Source organism: Monodelphis domestica, chromosome 2, assembly GCF_027887165.1.
Source record: "Monodelphis domestica isolate mMonDom1 chromosome 2, mMonDom1.pri, whole genome shotgun sequence".
Taxonomy (NCBI): Eukaryota; Metazoa; Chordata; class Mammalia; order Didelphimorphia; family Didelphidae; genus Monodelphis; species Monodelphis domestica.
This window is the reverse complement of record NC_077228.1, coordinates 261812052-261832593: the sequence shown is the minus strand read 5'-3', so window position 1 is coordinate 261832593 and position 20542 is coordinate 261812052. Positions and strand designations below refer to the sequence as shown.

Sequence of the window (20542 nt, the reverse complement as noted above, 5' to 3'; positions counted from 1 at the left end):
AGGGAGAGAGAGGTCTGCGAACTCAGAAGCTTGGAGAAGAGAGGGGCCAGATGGAGAATGGGGCAGGGGAGTGGGTCCAGAAACCCAGCAGTGACTGGAGTTGCAAGATCTGAGGGGATGGAGAGAGGCCTCCTGGATGCCAGGGTCTGCACTTTGCTCTCCACCGCACCTGTAACCGATTCTCTTGGTCTGCCAGATGGCCTCCTCCCCTCCTTCATCTTAGCCCCCCACCTCTTCTGCGCATTCTCTCAGAACAATTTCACGGAAGGGGAAGCCGCCTCTCAGGGGTTGGGAGGGTTATTCTTTTTCCTTTGCTTTTCCTGAATCCATTTCTTCCAGGCTTCCTCCTCTGCTTCTTCTCCATCCTTTAAAGACCCCACTCCCACCCCATCCCACCCCCGAAGCCTCAGCCAGATGTTTGCACCGAGTTCCCCTCTATCTTTTGGTTCCAGAATTCTTTTCGCTTTGACTTTTAATTTTCTAAGTTTTGGAGTTTGTGAAAACAGAGACAAATATCAGGAGGAGGGGGTGAAGAAAAGAAATAAACACTAAGTCAAACTGCTACTGAAAAATGGGGCAGAGGCAACGAGAAATAAGCAAATTGAAACAAAGAAAAATACAAAAACACAAACTAGAGACAGGTAAGCAACATGTTTCTTTTTTCATAAGAGTACAGAGGCATTAAGAAAACTACAAAAAAAACAAAGAATAGAAGGATATGGGTTAGCAATATGTTTCTTTTTTCATACTAAGAGAACAGAGGCATTAAGAAAAAATAAAAAAATAGAATGAAATAGGTGAGCATCATGTTTCTTTCATACAAGGTAAAAAGAACGTGCCGCCCAACGTGGGGCTCGAACCCACGACCCTGAGATTAAGAGTCTCATGCTCTACCGACTGAGCTAGCCGGGCTTCTGAAAAAGTTCCTGACCCACATGTCTCAGGAGGCTAGGGCTCTTGACTGGCTCAAATATACAGTCTTCTTTTTTTCTCCATTCTTACTTATTTCTCCAGGCGATCCCTTTTTCCGAATTCCCAATAGTAAAGTGGGGAAGAGTTGGGAAGAACAACAAATACACAAAGAAAGCAGAAACTTTAAAAGTGTGTGTGGGGGGTTAGTTTATAAAACAAGAACTTTAAAAAAAAAAGTGTTTCCGCCCGGTTTCGAACCGGGGACCTTTCGCGTGTGAGGCGAACGTGATAACCACTACACTACGGAAACTAACTAGCATGTGCTTTTCCCCCCCAAGCCCTAAAGAAACTACGTAGAGTTATCATGTTTCTGAATTTAAAGATAATATTGCTTTGAACTGCAAACTGAGTTTTGGTTGTTCCCCTCTTCATTGTAATTCACAATATCTAAGACCCTCGCCCAAATTTTGTCTCTACTTTCCGGCTTACATTTCAATGAATTTCAGGCTCGAAGCTCGACTTCTTTGGAACTTCTGAACCCTCACATCTACTTTTTCTTTTCATTAACTCCTCTTCGCAAAATTGCATAGACCCAAAAGGCTTCCAACAGAACCTCGCAATTTTATGTCTTTTAGTCTCGAAGTCTAGCTTCCCCCAATCTCCCTAGGTGGGGTTCATTTTTGAAGCAATGGGGGAAGTCATTAATGCACAGACCCGCCCCCCATTCCTCCTAGGTGGAATCGTCCAGAGTCCTCCTGACCACAAAGTCCTTGGGCTAGAAAGGCCGGAAGTTTACAAGAACGTAGGCGACCAACTTCCTATCTCCGTCTTTCACAATTTCCCTCCCTTTCCGGCAACCGCCTGTTGGGAGGAGCTGCCCAAGACCTCCGTAGGGGGCTAGAGTGGCAACGGCGCCAGCGAGGTTCTAGAACGCTTGGACGGATGGCCTAGAGCGTCGACCTCCTATTTCCCTCCCCCCACCCCACCCCCAACTTGTGTCTTCCACTTTGGGAGTGGGGGGTGGGGGGGATCATTCTACAACCAACGAGACGGCCCTGGCCTCCTTCAGTATCATAGAGACTGGGACTTTCTACGCCCGCCCCCTCTTCCGCCTCTTGGTCGCCGACGAGAGTGCCCCTCTTCAGCTTATTTCCTGTTGGCTGAGAGATCGAGAGCTGGAAGAGAGAACTGGGAGGGGGCGGGGCAGCCCTAGGCAGAAGGAGTTGAGGAGCCCGGGGTGGAAGGAAATGGGCGTAAGAAGAGGCCGGAAGTAAAGCAAAGAATACAGGAAGTGAAGGGGAGGAGCCAGGGGGGAGGGGGCCATATGAGGAGGGGGAAGGGGAAGTTAGGTAGGATTTGCATTCAGAACCCAGCCCGGGGAAACTGTCCGGAGGGCCTGAAATAGTACCTTTTCCTCCTCCTGCAGCGGAGAGAGCTATTCATCAATTAAGTTTGGAAATTGGAGCTCCTCTCTTCCTGGGACTAGAAATTGTGTGTGTGTGTTTGTGTATCTGTGCTTGAGTGTGTGGGAGTCTGGGCTTCCCTCTGGCCCCCGTTGGGAATAGGCAGGAGTTAGGAGAGAGCAGATAGGGAGGCTGGCTTTTAGGATCAAAGAGGAAGAGTCTTCCTCCCTCCACTTCCTCTCCCCGATCTCCCTCCCAGCCCTTGGTTTATAATCTCTAGTTGATTTGAGACTAAAATGGCTGCCGTTGCCATGACACCCAACCCAGTCCAGACACTCCAAGAGGAGGCAGTATGTGCCATCTGCCTGGATTACTTTACAGATCCTGTGTCCATTGGCTGTGGACACAACTTCTGCAGGGTGTGCGTGACCCAGTTGTGGGGTGGAGAGGAAGAGGAAGACAGGGAGGAGGAGGAAGATGAAGGGGAAGAAGAAGAGGTGGAGGCAGTAGGTGCCAGTGGTGGGTGGGACACCCCCATGCGAGAGGATGAGTATGAAGGGGATATGGAAGAAGAGGAAGTGGAAGAGGAAGAGGATGAAGAGTTTTGGACCAATAGTATCAATGGCCCTACTTGGGACAACATGGATTATGTGTGGGATGAGGACGAAGAGGAAGATTTGGACTACTATCTGGGGGATGTGGAAGAGGAGCTGAGGGGCGAAGAGGAGGAAGAAGATGAAGATGAGGAGGTGTTGGAGGAAGATGAAGAGGAAGAGCTAGAGCCAGCTACCCCTCCACCACCAGCCCCTGCTCCTAGGCGTAGATTCACCTGCCCTCAGTGTAGGAAGACTTTTCCTCGTAGGAGCTTTCGACCTAACCTACAGTTAGCCAACATGGTGCAGGTAATTAGACAAATGCACCCAGCCCCTCGGAGAGGAAGCCGGGGAAATGAACAAGGGGTATGCCCCAAGCACCAAGAGGCTCTGAAGTTGTTCTGTGAGGTGGATGAGGAGGCTATCTGTGTGGTATGCCGAGAATCAAGAAACCACAAGCAACACAGTGTGGTGCCATTGGAGGAAGTGGTGCAGGAGTACAAGGTGAGAATGAGAAAGGGTGACAGTCCTGGGTGGTGGGAACAGGGCAAAAGCAAGTAAAGTGGGGAGGGAGTTTACATTGCCCTCCCCTTCCAGATCTCATCCCAAATTCAACTTTACTTCCTTACCTTTTGCTAGAGAAAAACAAAACAAAACAAGGAAAGAACTACCTAGAGGAATAAAAGAATAAGAAATCTAGAGAATATAGAAATAAGCATTTTTATACATATAGTGCCTAATATGTGCCAAGCACTGCTACAGGTACTTTACAAATTTTCTCAGGTGTCTCCACATAGGTAGAAACTGGGATGGATTGTCCTATTCAGAGTATGCTGGGCATGCCCCATAATGTCATATTACCAGGGGAGTAGAAGACTGCTGCTTTCTGCAGTTTACCTTACAGGTGCTATTATTTTCTGTGGTAACCAAAGAAAACTGGCCCTGACAGTAATCCAGAAACCTCCTATAGACAGGGATGGAGAATTACAGAAATTTAGGAGAAAAAAACGATATAGCTGATGATCTGATAGGGTGTAAAATACCGAATTATCTTAAGAGGGGGCAGCTGGGTAGCTCAGTGGATTGAGAGCCAGGCCTAGAGATGGGAGGTCCTAGGTTCAAATTTGACCTCAGACACTCACCTTGTGGTGAGTGTTAAAAGACTGACTGACTGATCTCTCTCTCTTAAGACTCAGGTCTTGGCCATGTTGGCTTTAAGGCCCTTCATACTTATTTCCTTTTTCTCTCTTTCTCTCTTTTCTTTAATTCCACATTTGTATTAATTAAAATCTCTATAAAACCCAGTTGACTTGGGTATTTGAATAATTGGGAATATTTCCCTGGTGACCACCTTATATTTGATTTAAAAACCAAGACACTGTAGTGAAACATATTTTCTGCGGTCAAATTTACTCACCCTCTCTTATATCTATCACAATTTATATCTTCTACCATTTTAACTCACTACAGTTTACAACATCACTCTTTTAACTGTTACAGTTTAAGGCCTTCAACCATTTTAAATATTACCTCAGACACTTCCCAGCTGTGTGACCCTGGGCAAGTCACTTAACTCCCATTGCCTAGCCCTTACCACTCTTCTGCCTTGGAGCCAATACACAGTATTGACTCCAAGACAGAAGGTAAGGGTTTTTAAAAAAAGAATTATCTTAAGACTCACACCTGCTCAGGCCTTGTGGACTTGTTTACGTACACTAATTGAATATATCAGAAAGCATGCCACAACATTAGGATTCTTGCTACTTCAATATTAGCCTATCTCTTTTTTTTTTCTGGGTGACATCTAATAGAGAGTTCACCGTTGGATTCTGATTATAGATTGGTTGTCTACTTTATTTCTGGGTCTGACTCTGTTCTTGGACTTGGCAATGAGAAGTAAATTGTGTAATGGAGAACCAGAGGCCAAGCTGGGTTTATCTAATTCCCAGCATTGTTAGATCTGAAGAGGCTACTACTGCTCTGCACCTAAGCTAATATTGTAAATTACCTGAGAATTAAGCCTTTTGTTTTCCCTTTGCATCTGCCATACTACTTTCAGGAGGACTCTCCACATTATTATGTAAAATTAATGTCATTAGTATTATTCTTGGTTCTGAGAATATATTCAGTTCTTGCCCATTCTCCCCAGCATCTCTCCCAGCAGATTTCTATGCCTGAATTTGAATTCAATAAGCAATATGTTTTTGAGTTCCTTTTATCTATAAAGGCTTGTGCTGGATAAGGCATTGAAGTTTGGTTAAGGAAGGAAAGAGATGGATGCAAAAGACAACATATGATCCTTGTTATTGACAAGCTTCGTTTGTTCTGTCAATTCAATTAGTGTACCAAAATGACACATGGGAACTAATAAAGGTAGTAACAACAAATTGATAGTTATCAATTACTAATTTACTGTCTTGATTGTAAATTACTTTATCCAAAGTTGTAAATGAAATTCCACTACTGAGAAAAATACTTTCCTTTCTTCATAGTCTTCCTTCTCTTTGATTTTTGAGGACCACCAGCAGAGTTAACTGGTACTATTGAGTAATCACTTGGGAGACTTAAGGCAGGAGAGAGAGAGGAGGGGAGGAAAAACATGACAATAGAAGATCTATAAAGAGAGGATAAACATATATAAATTTGGAAGGAATTGAGCTATCAGCGGATATTCATTGGTACTGTTTTTGTCATGTGAATGTAATAGCTCTTTTTTTAAAGAAAAAAATACCTTCAGTTAAATTTTCACAAAGCATTTCTCATCTAGTCATTGTGACAGTGAAAACTGGAGAGCTAAGCTAGATTTGACTTAATGACTTGTTCAGAAATTCCTTTCCTTTTATTCCTTCCAACTTTAAACCAAAATAAATCCCTATTAAAAATAAAACTGCAAATGCAGGACTTAGCTTTTAAAGAGGTGTGACAAGGTCTTCTCACTTTCCTTCTGGCATGGTGTAAGGACATGTAATATGTCTGCATACACTGATGGCTTTCTTAAAAGAGCAAGAATCCAAATTATTCCAGTGGTGAGAAGGCTTAGATTTCCAACCCTGTTTAAAACTAAAAGGTCCAGTGATTTAAAGAGGGAGAGGAGTGGAAGGTAAATATTTGTGCAGGACACTGCCTTTTTTGTCCATTTGTGGAGAGCATTTTTTTCATTGTCTAGAAAGAGAAGATAAGTATTCAGCCTAGGATATACCCATTACAACTAATTCTTATGAACGAACAAATATGCTTGTCTCATTCATACTGTTTATCTGTGACAGGCCAAGCTGCAGGGTCACGTGGAGCCACTGAGGAAGCACCTAGAAGCTGTACAGAAACTGAAGGCCAAGGAAGAGAGGAGAGTCACTGAGCTCAAGGCAAGTGGATGTGATTGGGAGGGTGGGCACAGCCCATAGCCAGAGTCCTGTATCTGGAGGGTAGAGGAAGCCAGACACTGCTGTGATGAGGGGAATGGGGCAGGAAAGAAAAGACCTATAGTGGGAGATAGAGCAAAGTGGGGACCAAGCTGAGATCTTTGGAGGAGAATGGGAGTTGTATATGGGAAATGTGATGTTAAGCAAGCCATTTTGAAGTATCTGGGCAAGAGTGATTAGAGGAAAGAAAGAGCAATAAGAATATATATAAAGGCTGGAAATGGCCTTGGAGATCATGTGGTTCAACCCCACCTCATTTGCCCATGAAGAAATTGAGCTTCAGACAAATTAAGTGACTTGTCTATGGTTATAAATATGGCAGTAACAGAACTGGGATAAGAACCTGGTACTTATACTTTCACATGTCACCATGAAACCTTGGATTCAGTGTCCTATGTCAAGGGTCCAGGTTGGGGAGAATAGTAAAAATGAATTCATGATATATGGATGGCCAAGTAACCCCCTCAGTCCCTTTTTTATCCCTCCTAGAGTCAGATGAAGACAGAGCTGGCAGCAGTAGCATCAGAATTCGGAAGACTGGCACGGTTTCTGGCTGATGAACAAGCTGGGCTAGAACGACGCTTACGGGAACAGCATGAAGCCCAGTTAGGGAGAGCAGGAGCAGCAGCAGGACGCCTAGGGGAGCAAGCCACCCAACTGAGTCGACTGCTGGCTGAGGCACAAGAGCGAAGCCAACAGGGGGGACTTCGGCTGCTTAAGGTAAGAGCAGCTTCAAATTCTATTCCTTGTCTAGCTATCTTTGTCCTCTTTCTCTTCTCTTCAGTCCCAACTCTTCTCATCCCTGCTGTTCTTTCCTCAACCACTATTTACCAAGCATCTATTAAATATAATCTTTAGCTATTTGACCCTCATTGTGAGCAAAGGACTATGCTAAGTACAGAGAATAACAGAGGTATAAGTTATAATCCTTGTCCTCAGGGAGCTTTCAATCTAAGCTGGAGAGAAGACATCTATCAATGTGTAAGGTTTATGTGGTAGCATAGGAATTCAGAGCAAGAAGATTTTTGGCCAATTGGAGAAAGCCCTGGATGATTTACTTTCTATAGTTTGTTTTTTAAACCCTTATCTTCCATCTTGTAATCAATACTGTGTACTGGTACTAAGGGAGAAGAGTGGTGAGGGCTGGACAGTGGGGATTAAGTGACTTGCCCAGGGTCACACAACTAGGAAGTATCTACACCCAATAGTTATTAGAAGGACTTTGCAAAGAATTGTGGAATTTCACAGTTAGAAGGGACTTTGATGTCCATCTGGTAACAGTACTTGATTAAAAATCCACTCCACAATATAATTGACATTCAGCTTTTGCCTGAAAGCCTCCAGGGAGAGGAAACCTTCCACTATTTGCTGTAATAGGCCATTCCATTCTTGGGCAGCTCAAATTGGTAGGAAGTTTTTCCTTACATCAAGTCCAAATATCCCTCTTTGCAACTTTTTCTTATACGTTCTATTTCTCTCTAGGGACAAAAATCCCCCTTCTACCTAATGGCCCTTGTTGTCGAACCTAGGGCACAAGTGCTGGAGGGGGCTCCTCCCCTCCCCCACTCCATGTGTGCCTTAGGACATTTCTCCCATCACCTGCCCCTGTGCCCAGCAAGCCCAATAAGAGCACTTCCTCCCCTACCTGTCTAGGGTAAGGTTGGGGGCTCACATGCAGTGTGTGAGGGTTACAGTTTGGGTACTCGGTCTCTAAAAGGTTTGCCATCATTGTTCTAAGCTAAGCTTCCCCTGTAATCCCAGGAACCTACTCCATTTAATTAGATCACCTAGAGACAACTGTTTTGAGTTTAAAAGATTCAATAAAGATACATATTTACATCAATTTATAAATTAATGTGAAACATCTGGCAGAAAACCTGGAACTGATAATCTATGTGGATAATATGTCTGCCAAGGAAAAACTTGTTGAAATGCAATATGACAAAAGAGAAAAGAAGTGGTTTTTAAGGAGATTTGGAATTCATAGGAATCAAACTTTGTCATATCTATAAGGTCTATTTTCCCAACATGCCTATGTAACCACAGTTTGGCAGCCTGGAACTATCCAAGTGCCAAGAAAAATTTAATTTCACTCCACAGATATATATTGAACCTTGTTTTCTACAAGGTACTATGCTTTAGGTTCTGATGGGAATAAAAAGATGAATAAGACATCCCATCCTCAGAGAAATGGAAGAAGTAGGTCTGGTAAAGGGAATAAGAATTGAAAGGGAATAAATTGTAAGTAAATAAAATACAGAATTGAGGATAAAAATTCATGAAAAGTATACAGAGGAAAAAAGGTATCATCAGAGTTCAGAGAAAGGGCAGTCATTCCTGGTAAGGCAGGATTAAGAAAGGTTTCAAGGAAGAAGTGGCTAGTAAATCCTATCTTCAAGGATAAGTAGGATTCTGAATGGTTGGCATATAGAAGGTATTCCACAGAGCATGTTTGGGTTACAGCTGTAGTGCATTTTGACTGAATTAGGTCTGTGAGGTAAGACTGGTAAATTGAAACCAGATAGTGGAAGGCCTTAAATATCACGTGAAAGAACATGAATTAAACCCATTGCATCGGGAAGCTACAGAACTTTTGTGAACAGAAGTGGTCACAAAGTTAGGGTTTGAATTTGAGTGATCAGTCTGGCTTCATTCAATGAAATGGATTGGAAAAGGGAAAAGCTAGTTTAGAAGCTGTTTTAAGTAGCATGAATAAAAAAATAATGAAAGCCTGGACCAAAAGTGGAGGATAAGCTATATATAGAAGAGTGACCACAGAGGCAGAACTGAATAAAGTAAGGCACCTAGATTAGGAGGAAAATTGAGAAGTCAAAACTTACTGAAAGATTCCAGGAAGGATTCTTCCCCTCTTTTCACCAACTGCTGCCCCTTCCCTGTGGTTGGCACAGCTGATAGGCATTAGGTCTGTTGATTAAAAACTATGTCTTAAACAGATCTAAAGTGATAGAAGAACATCAGATGGGCCTGAACTCAAGATTGAGACATCATTAGATGGAAATGATATTTCCATGGGGAGGAAAGGGGTTGGGTGGGCCTCCTTTATCTATCAATGCCTTTCATTTATTCCTCACCAATATTGGCTCGTTGACTTCCCATTTCAAATTTTTGCTGCCACTTCTTTCTGGGCCTCAGGAACCTAACAAATGATTATTGACTATTGTGCTTTTCAAGATGCTATGGAATCATTAAAGCTCCATCTTTGACCTTTGAATGAAAAAGATTCTCTTATGTCTGACCTTTAGCAATCTCTTTTCTGGCTTTCTTACACTGATCTTTGTTTAAGGCCAACCTCTGCCACAGACTATGGGATCCTGGGTCAGTCATTTAGCTTTCAGTTCCTTAGGCAGCTCTCTTAGTTCTTATTTGCAAAACTGTTGCTGATGTACATTAGTACAAGGAATTTCCTCACAAGTAGTTGTCTACATCAGAGATGTCAAACTTGCAACCCAAGCCATGGATCCAACCAGATAAAAATGTAATTTAGAGGGATTGGGGGAGGGAGAGCTAGGTGGTTCAGTGGATTGAGAGTCAAGCCTAAAGATAGGAGAGGTCCTTGATTCAAATTTAACTTCAGACACTTCTAGCTGAACAAGTCATTTAACACTCATCCTAGTGTTGTGGAACCAATATACAATATTGATTCTAAGATGGAAGGTGAGGACTTAAAAACATTTTTTTTATGTAATTGGGAAATATTTAACAAAATAAAAATACTTTGCAACATAATGTTTCCTTGTGCTTTTCTATGTCAGTATGTGACCCACCAGCATCCATTTGTTTGAATTTGACACCACTGGTGTACAATGAATCACTAAATTGGATTTGAGGCATAAGACTTCTGTTTGAGTCCTGGGTCTAGGACTTAGTAGCCATGTAACCATGGTTTAACAAGATTAGGAAGGTCTGCATCAAACTCAAGCATTAATTATCTGAGAAAATGGCCCCCAACAGACATGTGCAAAAAAAGGACAGACCTTTGGGCTGTCCTAAGTCAAGCTTGAGCCACCATTGGCACATGTGAGATGCAGGAAGTGAGGTAGAGAACAGCCTCTGGAGTTCTCATAACTTCCTGTGGAGAGGGCTAGAGGCAGTTCGATCATGGAGCTCGAGCTTGGAAGAGCTCCACAGACAGCTTTCCTTCAGATCGGTCACGTGAGTGATGAGGACTGACTCCCTTCTCTGCCTTGGCTTTCCAGGGCCTTAAACTCCCGCTTTGGCTTGGCCTGAGTTGTTAAACTAAGAAGGGTGGAGAATGTAGAAGATCTGATTCTGTTATTCTAAGTATCTCTATTGTTATTGATCAGGAAATAGCTAAATCAGATCTTCTAAAGAGTGGTCTGATTAGGGTGGAATAGTTTTTAAAATTCACAGCACCATTGCCTGCCAGAGTTCATTACTAGATAGGTAGAGGGACTTGGGGGAGTTGCTCCCCTTCCCCTTTCCACTGTGCCTGATGACATTTTTTCACTTCACCTGCCCTGCTGTCCAGCAGCCCAATGAGAGCACTTTTTCAAATGGTTGGCTCAATTCATAATTCCACCAACAATGCATTAGTGTCCCAATTTTGCCACATCTCCTCCAATGTTTATCACTTTCCTTTGCTGCCATATTGGCCAATCAGCTAGGTGTGAGGTGGTACCTCAGAGTTGTTTTAATTTGCATTTTTCTAATCAAGAGGGAGTTAGAACACTTTTCATGTGCGTTTTGATTTCATCATGTGAAAACTGCCCATTAATGTCCCTTGGCCATTTGTCAATTAGGGAATGGCTTGATTTTTTTGTAAATTTGACTTAGTTCCTTATATATTTGGGAAATTAAACCTTTGTCAGAGAGTTTTGTTATAAAAATGTTCTCCCAGTTTATTGCTTTCCTTCTAATTTTGGTTGCTTTTAATTTGATTTAATCAGTCATTCATTTTACATTCATTTGCAATGTGCTCTATCTCTTGCTTGGTCTTAAATTCCTTCTTTTCCCACAGATGACAGGTATTCCTGACAGGTTCACCTAATTTATGAATAATTTCACTTTATATATTTAAGTCATTTACCCATTTTGAATTTATCTTGGTATGGGGCATAAGAGGTTGATCTAAACCTAATTTTTCCCATACTGTTTTCAAGTTTTCTCAGCAGTTTTTGTCAAATAGTGAGTTCTGGTCCCAAAAGCTGGGGTCTTTGAGTTTATCAAACACTAGTTTGCTGAGGTCATTTACGCCCAGTCTATTCCATTGATCCTCCCTTCTGTCTCTTAGCCAGGACCATATTGTTTTGATGACCACTGCTTTATAGTACAGTTTAAGATCTGGTACTGCTAGGCCCCCATCCTTCACATTTTTTTCATTATTTCCCTTGATATTCTTTTTTTTTTAACCCTTACCTTCTGTCTTGGAATCAACACTGTGTATTGGCTCCAAGGCAGAAGAGTGGCAGAAGAGTGGTAAGGGCTAGGCAATGGGGCTTAAGTGACTTACCCAGGGTCACACAGCTGGGAAGTGTCTGAGTCCAGATTTGAACCTAGGACCTCCCATCTCTAGGCCTGACTCAATCCACTGAGCCACCCAGCTGCCCCCTTCCCTTGATATTCTTGATCTTTTGTTCTTCCAGATGAGCTTTGTTATAATTTTTTCTAATTCTATAAAAAAAGTTTTTTGGTAGCTCGATAGGTATGGCACTGAATAAGTAGATTAATTTGGACAGGATTGTCATTTTTATTATATTAGCTCATCCTACCAGGAGCAAATAAATGTTTTTCCAGTTGTTTAGATCTAGTTTTAATCGTATGAAAAGTGTTTTGTAGTTGTGTCCATATAATTCCTGTTTGTCTTGGCAGATAGATTCCTAAATATTTTATATTGTCTAGGGTGATTTTAAATGGTTTTTCTCTTTCTAACTCCTGATGCTGAGCTATGTTGGAAATATATAGAAATGCTGATGATTTATGTGGGTTTATCTTGTACCCTGCAACCTTGCTAAAGTTGTTAATTATTTCCACAAGTCTTTTAGTTGATTTTCTGTGGTTCTTTAATCATCTGCAAAGAGTGATGGTTTAGTTTCCCCAATGGCTACTTTAATCCCTTCAATTTCTTTTCTTCTCTAATTGCAATTGCTAGCATTTTTAGAACAATATTAAATAATAGAGGTGATAATGGGCATCCTTGCTTCACTCCTGATCTTATTGGAAAGGCTTCTAATTTGTCCCCATTGCAGATGATACTTGCTAATGGTTTTAAATATATACACTGTTTATTATTTTGAGTAATGGCCCTTCTATTCCTATACTTTCTTGTGTTTTCAATAGGAATGGGTGTTGTATTTTGTCAAAGGCTTTTTCTACATCTATTGGGATAATCATATGATTTCTGTTTCTTTGATTATTGATATGGTCAATTATGTGGATGGTTTTCCTAATATTAAACTAACCTTGCATTCCTGGAATTAATCCCACCTGATCTTAGTGAATAACCCCTTGTGATCACTTGCTGGAGTCTTTTTGCTAGTATTCTATTTAAGATTTTTGCATCTATATTCATTAAGGAGATTGGTCTGTAGTTTTCTTTCTTGATTTTTGGTAATGTATTTCTTTCTCATTGCCTGCCTCCAATAATCCCTTCACACAGATTCCTAATACATCCAACCTCGACTTTCCCCTTTTCCAGAGTATTTATTGTTCATAGGACAAACTGCAGACACCTTAGTCTTAAATATATAGTCAGTCTGTCATTTCCCTACTTTATTCCATATTTATTCCCCTTCACATACTCTACAATCTAGAGAAACCAGACTAAATTGCTGTCTTCCCAGTCTTATTCTGACCCCCTTTTTTTGCCTCCATGTATTTGTTTGCAAAGGTCTAGAATGAAATTATACTCCTCAGTTGCCAACTCCTCTGTGATGCCTTCTCTCATCTCCACCTCCTCCTTTCTACCCTTTTCCTTCTCAGCAGAACTCTTCTGGTTCTCTCCCTAATTTATACCTACTATTATTCTTATTTGTATTTTAGTTTTCCTCCACCTTCATAGTACTTTTTTGAGAGGGCAGGGATTATGTTCTTTTTTATCTAGTTATCTTTTTTCAATAATTATTGAATTGAGTAGAATCTGGGATCTTAAAAGAATAACACTTAAAAAAAAACCCTTACCTTCTGTTTTAGTAACAATTTAAAGACAGAAGAGTAACATGGGCTAGGCAATTGGGGTTAAGTGACTTTCCCAGGATCACACAGCTATGAAGTGTCTAAGGCCAGATTTGAACCCAGGTCTTCGTGACTCTAAGCTTGGACTCTCTCCACTGAACTAATCTAGTTGCCTGATAACACCTTCTGACAGAAATGAACATACTAAAAGAATAGTAGAGGGCTGTGAACAGAAAACTGATGGAAGGAAATTCAGGAACATCAAAAAAGGAAGATTACAATATCACAAAAGCCAAGGGAGTGGAATTTTAAGAAGCATCATCAGTGTTCAAGAGTCAAGGAAGAATGTCATTTGAACTTCACAGGGAAAATTATTAGTGGCTTTAGAATAATTGCAATTAATTTATAGAAACAGAAACCAGAGTGCTAAGTTAAAGAAAGAAATAGGAATGTAGATTGTGGAGCCAACAGATGCCAACTCTATTTTTTAGGAGTTGGGCAAAGAAGGGAAAGATTGGATAGGTAGGAAAAATAGTCAGGCCAAGCAAAAGTCTCTTAAAAGGCACAAAGGAAACAGAATATGAAGGAGAGAGTGAAGAGGCTAGAAAGGATTAGGTGGCATTGAGGGGAATGGGAACATAACATTTCAATAGAGGGATTATATTGAGTTGGAAAGAAACATGACCTCAAAGATATAGGGACTGTGTTCCTTAATCTCATTTCAGAAACTAGCATGTTGATCTAAATATGGTAGCACACAGGGACATCTTATCAGATAAACTCTGTAATGCAAAGAGCAAGCTCATACCCTAAAGAGCAAGCTCATACACTAACTGAGGGTGGAAAATTGGAAGTTTAAAAGGAAATATCTGAAATAGCAACTCTGGGAAGTGTTAGAGAGTCAAAGATGAATAAAAGAATTGCCAGAGAAACACCAAGGTCAACATTGGACAGCATAACGGGGCCAAATGTTAAAGGTTATATTACTTTAAGCAATTCTCCTTAAGAGCAGAGAAATAGAATGATATTGGTTGGAAGTCATGGATTCTCAGAGAAGACGGGAGGAGATAAGAGAGAAATTGAATAGGCAGTTACCACTAACAGAATTTTTGTCCCAAGACAGATTTCTGTAGTCCTTCCAGCATGTTTCTGGGCTATTTTCCCCACAGCCTTAAGTTTGGACTATTAAAAATGAAGTTGTATTCCATTATATAATTAGGAAGATAAACCCACTGTTGGGGGGAGATGGATCATAAAAGACATTCTAAAGCAAAAAGAAATGATACTTTGGAGTTGTATCTTTTGGATTATACCAATTACCATTCCCCTACATTACTGTGGATTTTTTTTTTTTAACCCTTACCTTCTGTCTTGGAATCAACACTGTGTATTGGTTCCAAGGCAGAAGAGTGGTAAGGGCTAGGCAATGGGGGTTAAGTGACTTGCCCAGGGTCACAAAGCTGGGAAGTGTCTGTGACTAGATTTGAACCTAGGACCTCTCATCTCTGGGCCTGACTCTTCAATCCATTGAGGTACCTAGCTGCTCCATTACTGTGGATCTTAAAGGGTCTGTTGTAATTGGTTCTTTCCATAGAAAGAAAAAATTGGGATATTTTAGCTTGAAGAGGAGGAGACCAGAGTCATTTTGGGAACAGAATAGTAGACATGAGTGTTTGAAGGCTTATTGTACAGAATGAGAAGGGGAATAGAATTAAATTTCAGTAAGTGGGATGTTAAGTCAGTCTTGAGAACTTCAACAGTAATACTCTAGATCATGTGTCCAAGAAAAAAATGTGACATTGCATTTTTTACAGTCCCTTATAGAAAGGACCTTCAGTGAATAGCATAACATGGGTTGAGTACCTGGGGTTTAGGGGGTTGGAGGAAATAAATTAAAATTTCCTTAGGGACCTCTCATTTTCTCAAATATCCTCAAACCTGGCCTTTCTATTCTGGGCTGGAGATCTAGGGGATAAGGAAACCAACTGTGAAGGGCTGACTTTATCTTTCTTTCCCCTTCCTTACCCCCCTTTTTGTCTCTATTATTCTCAGGACATCAAGGAGACTTTTAACAGGTGAGTTCCTATCCCTCAAAACCCTGAATTCCACAGAATACAGATTTTAAGTAGGACCAAGTCATCTGGTTTCCCTTGGCCCTGACTCTCCTATATACCCTGTTGACCCTGACCAAATCTTTGGATCTTCCCTTATCCCCTTCCCTGGATCCACACATCTTGTCCCCAATCCCTGAATCCTTGTCTTCCTTTCTCAGGACCCAAATATCTGTCTCCCAGCCCTGAGTTCCCCCACATCTTTCCCTCTCCCTTCCCCCACATCTTTCCCTTTCCCTTCTGGGGCTTTAGTGTTCGATTTGTACCAACCTCTAATCCTCTCCCAGGTGTGAGGAGGTACAGCTGCAACCTCCAGAGATCTGGTCCCCAGATCCCAGCCATCCCCACAGCCACGACTTCTTGACAGATGCCATCGTGAGGAAGATGAGCCGGATGTTCTGTCAGGCTGCCCGAGGTACACAGAATTCACAAATCACTTTCCCTCATCCATCCCTGTACAATCTAGAGTCAGAGTTTGGGAAAAGTGTATATATTGATAGTCAAGAAGATGGGAAGATAGGTAGATCTTCAGACTTGAACATGGGCTGCCTAGATGCTAGAAAAATGGTTACTAGTTGGGGTTTAGAATTCAGAGGCAGGATTCTTTGAAGGGGAACAGGAATCAAAACACCTAGGTTTGGGGAAAGGAAGGAAATGGACTAAATCAAGTGAACTTTCAAACCTCTCCTCTCCTCACTCCAGTGGACCTGACTTTGGATCCTGACACAGCTCATCCAGCTTTAGCCCTGTCACCAGACCGACGAGGGGTCCGTCTTGCAGAGCGGCGCCAGGAACTCCCTGACCACCCTAAACGATTTTCAGCTGAATGCTGTGTGCTAGGAGCTCAGGGTTTCCGCTCTGGTCGCCATTATTGGGAGGTGGAGGTGGGTGGGCGGCGTGGTTGGGCAGTAGGGGCTGCTCGTGAGTCAACTCGTCACAAGGAGAAAGGGGGACCAGGAGGTGGATCTGGGGGTGGTAGTGGGGATGCCACACCATCCCGTCACCACCATCGCCGCAGACGGCCCCATTTGCCCCAGCAGCCAATGTTTCAAAGGGAAGTGTGGTGTGTGGGCACCAATGGGAAGCGCTACCAGGCTCAGAGCTCAACTGAGCAGACACCCCTGAGCCCTGGGGATAAACCACACCGATTAGGGGTATACCTGGACTATGAGGCAGGACGCCTGGGCTTCTATAATGCCGAGACTCTGGGACATGTACACACTTTCTCAGCTGCCTTTCTGGGTGAGCGGGTCTTCCCCTTCTTCCGGGTGATTTCCAAGGGCACCCGAATCAAACTCTGCCCCTGAAGTATCCTAATGCTTGCTCCCCCTCCCCCCAATTTCCCTTAGTAGGGGTTAAGGGTGGATCCTCAAGCTGGGGAGGTTAGTTCTCTTCTGCAGCCCTGCTTTTTTCCCCTCCCTCCTGTGTTTCCACCTTTAGTTTTCATTCTCCTATCTTCTTGGTCTATAGTTGGCTATGGGTCCCTGAAAAAGAAAAATTGTTAAACAATCTGCTTTCCCCCCTCCTTTCTCCCTACCTCTCTCCATTTCCACCTCTGTTGTTTGTCTGCCCAAATGGATTTTATTTGTGGGGAGGAATTTTTTTTTTAATGGGTTGAGACCCTTCCCCTACACACACACACACACACACACACACACACACACACACACACACACACACACACACACACACACACACACACACACACACACACACACACACACACACACATACACATACATACACATATACACATCTGTCAGCTGTATGTAGCTGGGGGGAGAGGGGGAATAGAGAGGTTGGGTCCCTTAAGGGTTCTTTCTCTCAGATCAGAACTGTAATGGTTCTATCACCCTCACAGTTTTGTTCTTTTTCGCCTTAGCTGCCTCTGCCTCTTCCTTCACTGCTTTTTATCCTGTTCTGCTGCTCACTTGCCTCCCACCTCCATTTCTTGAAGGGGAGTTTGTCACCAAAAAACGTGACGTGTTCTCAGGCCCAGATTCCCCTTCCCCCTCTCCAGTTTGGAGCTTGCAGCATCCCCTACTTGGCAGCCCACATGGGGAGATGGGGATCGGTTTGATCCTTTGAGATCTTGGGCATAGTCTATATTTTTCTAGAACCCTCTGCTTCCAGTTTGGGAACCTATTCCCAGTTGGAGGCAATCGCCCCACCCCTCTCCCTGTTTCTTAGCCTCCTGCCTTTCTCTGTATTGCTCTTGGCTGAGGTTGGTTTGGGGGGAAATTGAGGGGTGGGGGTGGAAGGGTGTGTAGAAATGGACAATAAACTGTTTACTGTTTACCAGTTTCAGTGAGTATAATTTTATTTTGGTAACTTCTGGGTGAAGATAGTTGTTTAATTGGCTCGATCTTACCTTCCCTTCTACCCTCCATCCCATTCCTTCCTCCCACTCTGCAATTATCAATAAGCCCCTTCTGGGAATAAAGTGCCTCTCTACATATAAAGTGCCTGTAAATAAATGAAGATAGTGAGCTGTCACATCTGACCCCACCTTACACAGGCCACACCTATAAGTGCTTTTGAAGCCAAAGAGAGGGACTACTTGATTTTGTTCCTTCTTTGGAATATACCCTTTATCTCCTCTACTCATGATAAATGGGCATCTCTTTTTTTGGTCATTTCCCCCTACATGCTTTTCCATTCTTGTTGGTGTTTCTGCTTTTGCTACAGATTTCCTAGTCAATCATATTAACCATCGAAACAATTTAGATTTCCCTCATACTTGGGACTTTTCTCCACCTTCCCACTCTACTTCAAGGCCAAGAGATAACTAAGAAATAAAACCATAAGGAATATAGAATTAACAATGCTTCTAAGAAAATGGTTGAGAACTAGAAGTCAGCCAAATCCAACAGTGTTAAGTTCAAATAGAAATGCTGGCCACTAAACTATAGAAGCATCCCTGGCTCAATGACTTAGAAAATTATCCATTAACATTGTTGTAGTTTTATTTCTTTAAACATTTCCCAATTGCATTTTTTTTAAAACCTTGACCTTCCAACTTAGAATCAACTGTATATTGGTTCCAAGGCAGAAGAGTGCTAAGGGCTAGGCAATGGGGGTTAAGTGACTTGCCCAGGGTCATATAGCTAGGAAGTGTCAGGTCAAATTGGAACCCAGGACCTCCCATCTCTAGGCCTACCTCTCAATTTATTGAGCCACCCAGCTGCCCCCTCCCAACTGCATTTTAATCTAGTTGGGTCACCTCATGCTTGACCCCTTTCATTTGGTTCAGCCCTGTCATTTTACATAGATGAACAAGCAAAAACAAAAATGTTAAGTAACTTAGTAAAAAAAAAAGCCCTAATTCAACACCAGGCCTCAATGATACCACCTGCAAGTGTCTGTAATACTGCTTAGTCTTACGTTCTCCTCACACCAGATGCTTTTTTTTTTAAAGCCCTTACCTGCTGTCTTGGAATCAATACTATGTGTTGGTTCCAAGGTAGAAGAGTGGTAAGGGGTGGGCAGTGGGGGTCAAGTGACTTGCCCAGGGTCACACAGCTGGGAAGTATCTGAGCCAAGATTTGAATGTAGGTCCTCACATCTCTAGGCCTGGCTCTCAATCCACTGAGCTACCCAGCTGCCCCCCAGATACCTTTTTAACACAAGTGGGTGACTGAAAATCATTGTATTGATCCTTCCTAATGAGTGTCAGGAAAATTTAGTATATTTGGTTTCATTGGAGGTCTGTATGGCATATAAATCAAAAAACTATTAAGTATCCTACTATATGCCAGGCACTGAGGGATACCAAAAAAGGGTGAGTCGTCACCCTCAAGCTCACAGATCTAATGAGACAACATGCTAACAAATATATGCAAACAAGCTATATAAAGATAAATTGGAAATTAATAAGGGAAGGTATTTGAATTAAAAAGTTGGGAAAGACTTTCTTTAAAAGATGCCATTTTAATTGGAACTTAAAGCCAAGGAAATTGAAGAGCTGAGGGAGTGCTCCTGGTATGGGGGGACAGCCAAAGAAAATGTATACAGCATGAGACATCCCCCTATTACTGAGATATTAAACTTCCAATTGTGTTAAATTTGTGGCTTACTAAGCCAATGTGGCCTATAGGAATCATTTTTTTTGACACCATTGCTGTAATGAATTCATTATTTCAGTATTCTTAAGCAATAGACTTGCTTCCTTTCTTTTAGTCTTTCTACAAGTCCAGTTTTTCCTTTGGGTTTTTTTGGGCTTACATTCATGCTTCTTTGGGAAAATAGACTTGCATCAATTTTCTATACTGGTAGGCGCTCCTTTTCCCATTTCTGAATTGGAGCTTTGTGCTAATGCCAGACTGCCCCCTGCAGCATGTTAGTATGGCCAGACCTTTTCTTTCTGGATTCTTGTGCCCTGGACCTAAATGGTGCAGCTTCCACCATCACCTCCAGGTTTCAAGTGGTAGATCTTCAAATCTTTAAGTCTCAGGAAAAAGTGAAGGGGGCCTCAAAAGGGTTGGGATGTCATATTTTGCCCCATGCTGCCCATTTCTGAAATTTCTAAGATCCAAGCCAATGCTGGGGTTCTCTTAATAAACTGCTTAAATAGTCCAATGGCCAGCATTTCTATATTTGAGCTTGATAGAACTGCCTCCCAACACAAAGCCTTGCAGGCTCCATGTAGTCTATGATTATGCTGAAAATTCACCCTACAGGATAGTTTCTTCCTGCTCATGGGTTTCTGACAGTCTTTGCAATTTCAGAGTATTAGAAATCATCTACTGGGGCTTATTGGATTTCTTAATTTGGTCTGGTGAGAATCAAAGGTTTTACCAGAATAGATTATGTAAGTTGAACCTGTCTGCTTTCCATTCAGAAGGTGAAATCACTGACAAATCTATTTTAAACCCATACCTTCTGTCTTAGTATAAATAAAAGCAAGGGCTAAGGTGTTGACTTGCTGGGAATGGTCACACAGAAGCATGAAG

At 42.2% G+C, this 20542-nt stretch overlaps 1 protein-coding gene and 2 non-coding genes across 3 annotated transcripts; 1 reads left to right on the top strand and 2 right to left on the bottom strand.

Moving 5' to 3' along the window:
- Nucleotides 1-839: 839 nt before the first annotated feature.
- Nucleotides 840-912, bottom strand: TRNAK-CUU (transfer RNA lysine (anticodon CUU)). The gene has a single exon. It is a non-coding gene; the product is annotated as a tRNA-Lys (tRNA).
- A 237-nt stretch (nt 913-1149) lies between these two features.
- On the bottom strand, nt 1150-1222 carry TRNAV-CAC (transfer RNA valine (anticodon CAC)). The gene has a single exon. It is a non-coding gene; the product is annotated as a tRNA-Val (tRNA).
- A 521-nt stretch (nt 1223-1743) lies between these two features.
- Nucleotides 1744-17891, top strand: TRIM41 (tripartite motif containing 41). The gene is made up of 6 exons (XM_001372274.4): nt 1744-3412; nt 6175-6270; nt 6817-7047; nt 15532-15554; nt 15878-16005; nt 16293-17891. Exons 1-6 carry the CDS (start codon nt 2612-2614, stop codon nt 16895-16897), a joined length of 1884 nt encoding a protein of 627 aa, XP_001372311.1. The 5' UTR covers nt 1744-2611; the 3' UTR covers nt 16898-17891.
- The last annotated feature ends 2651 nt before the right edge of the window (nt 17892-20542 follow it).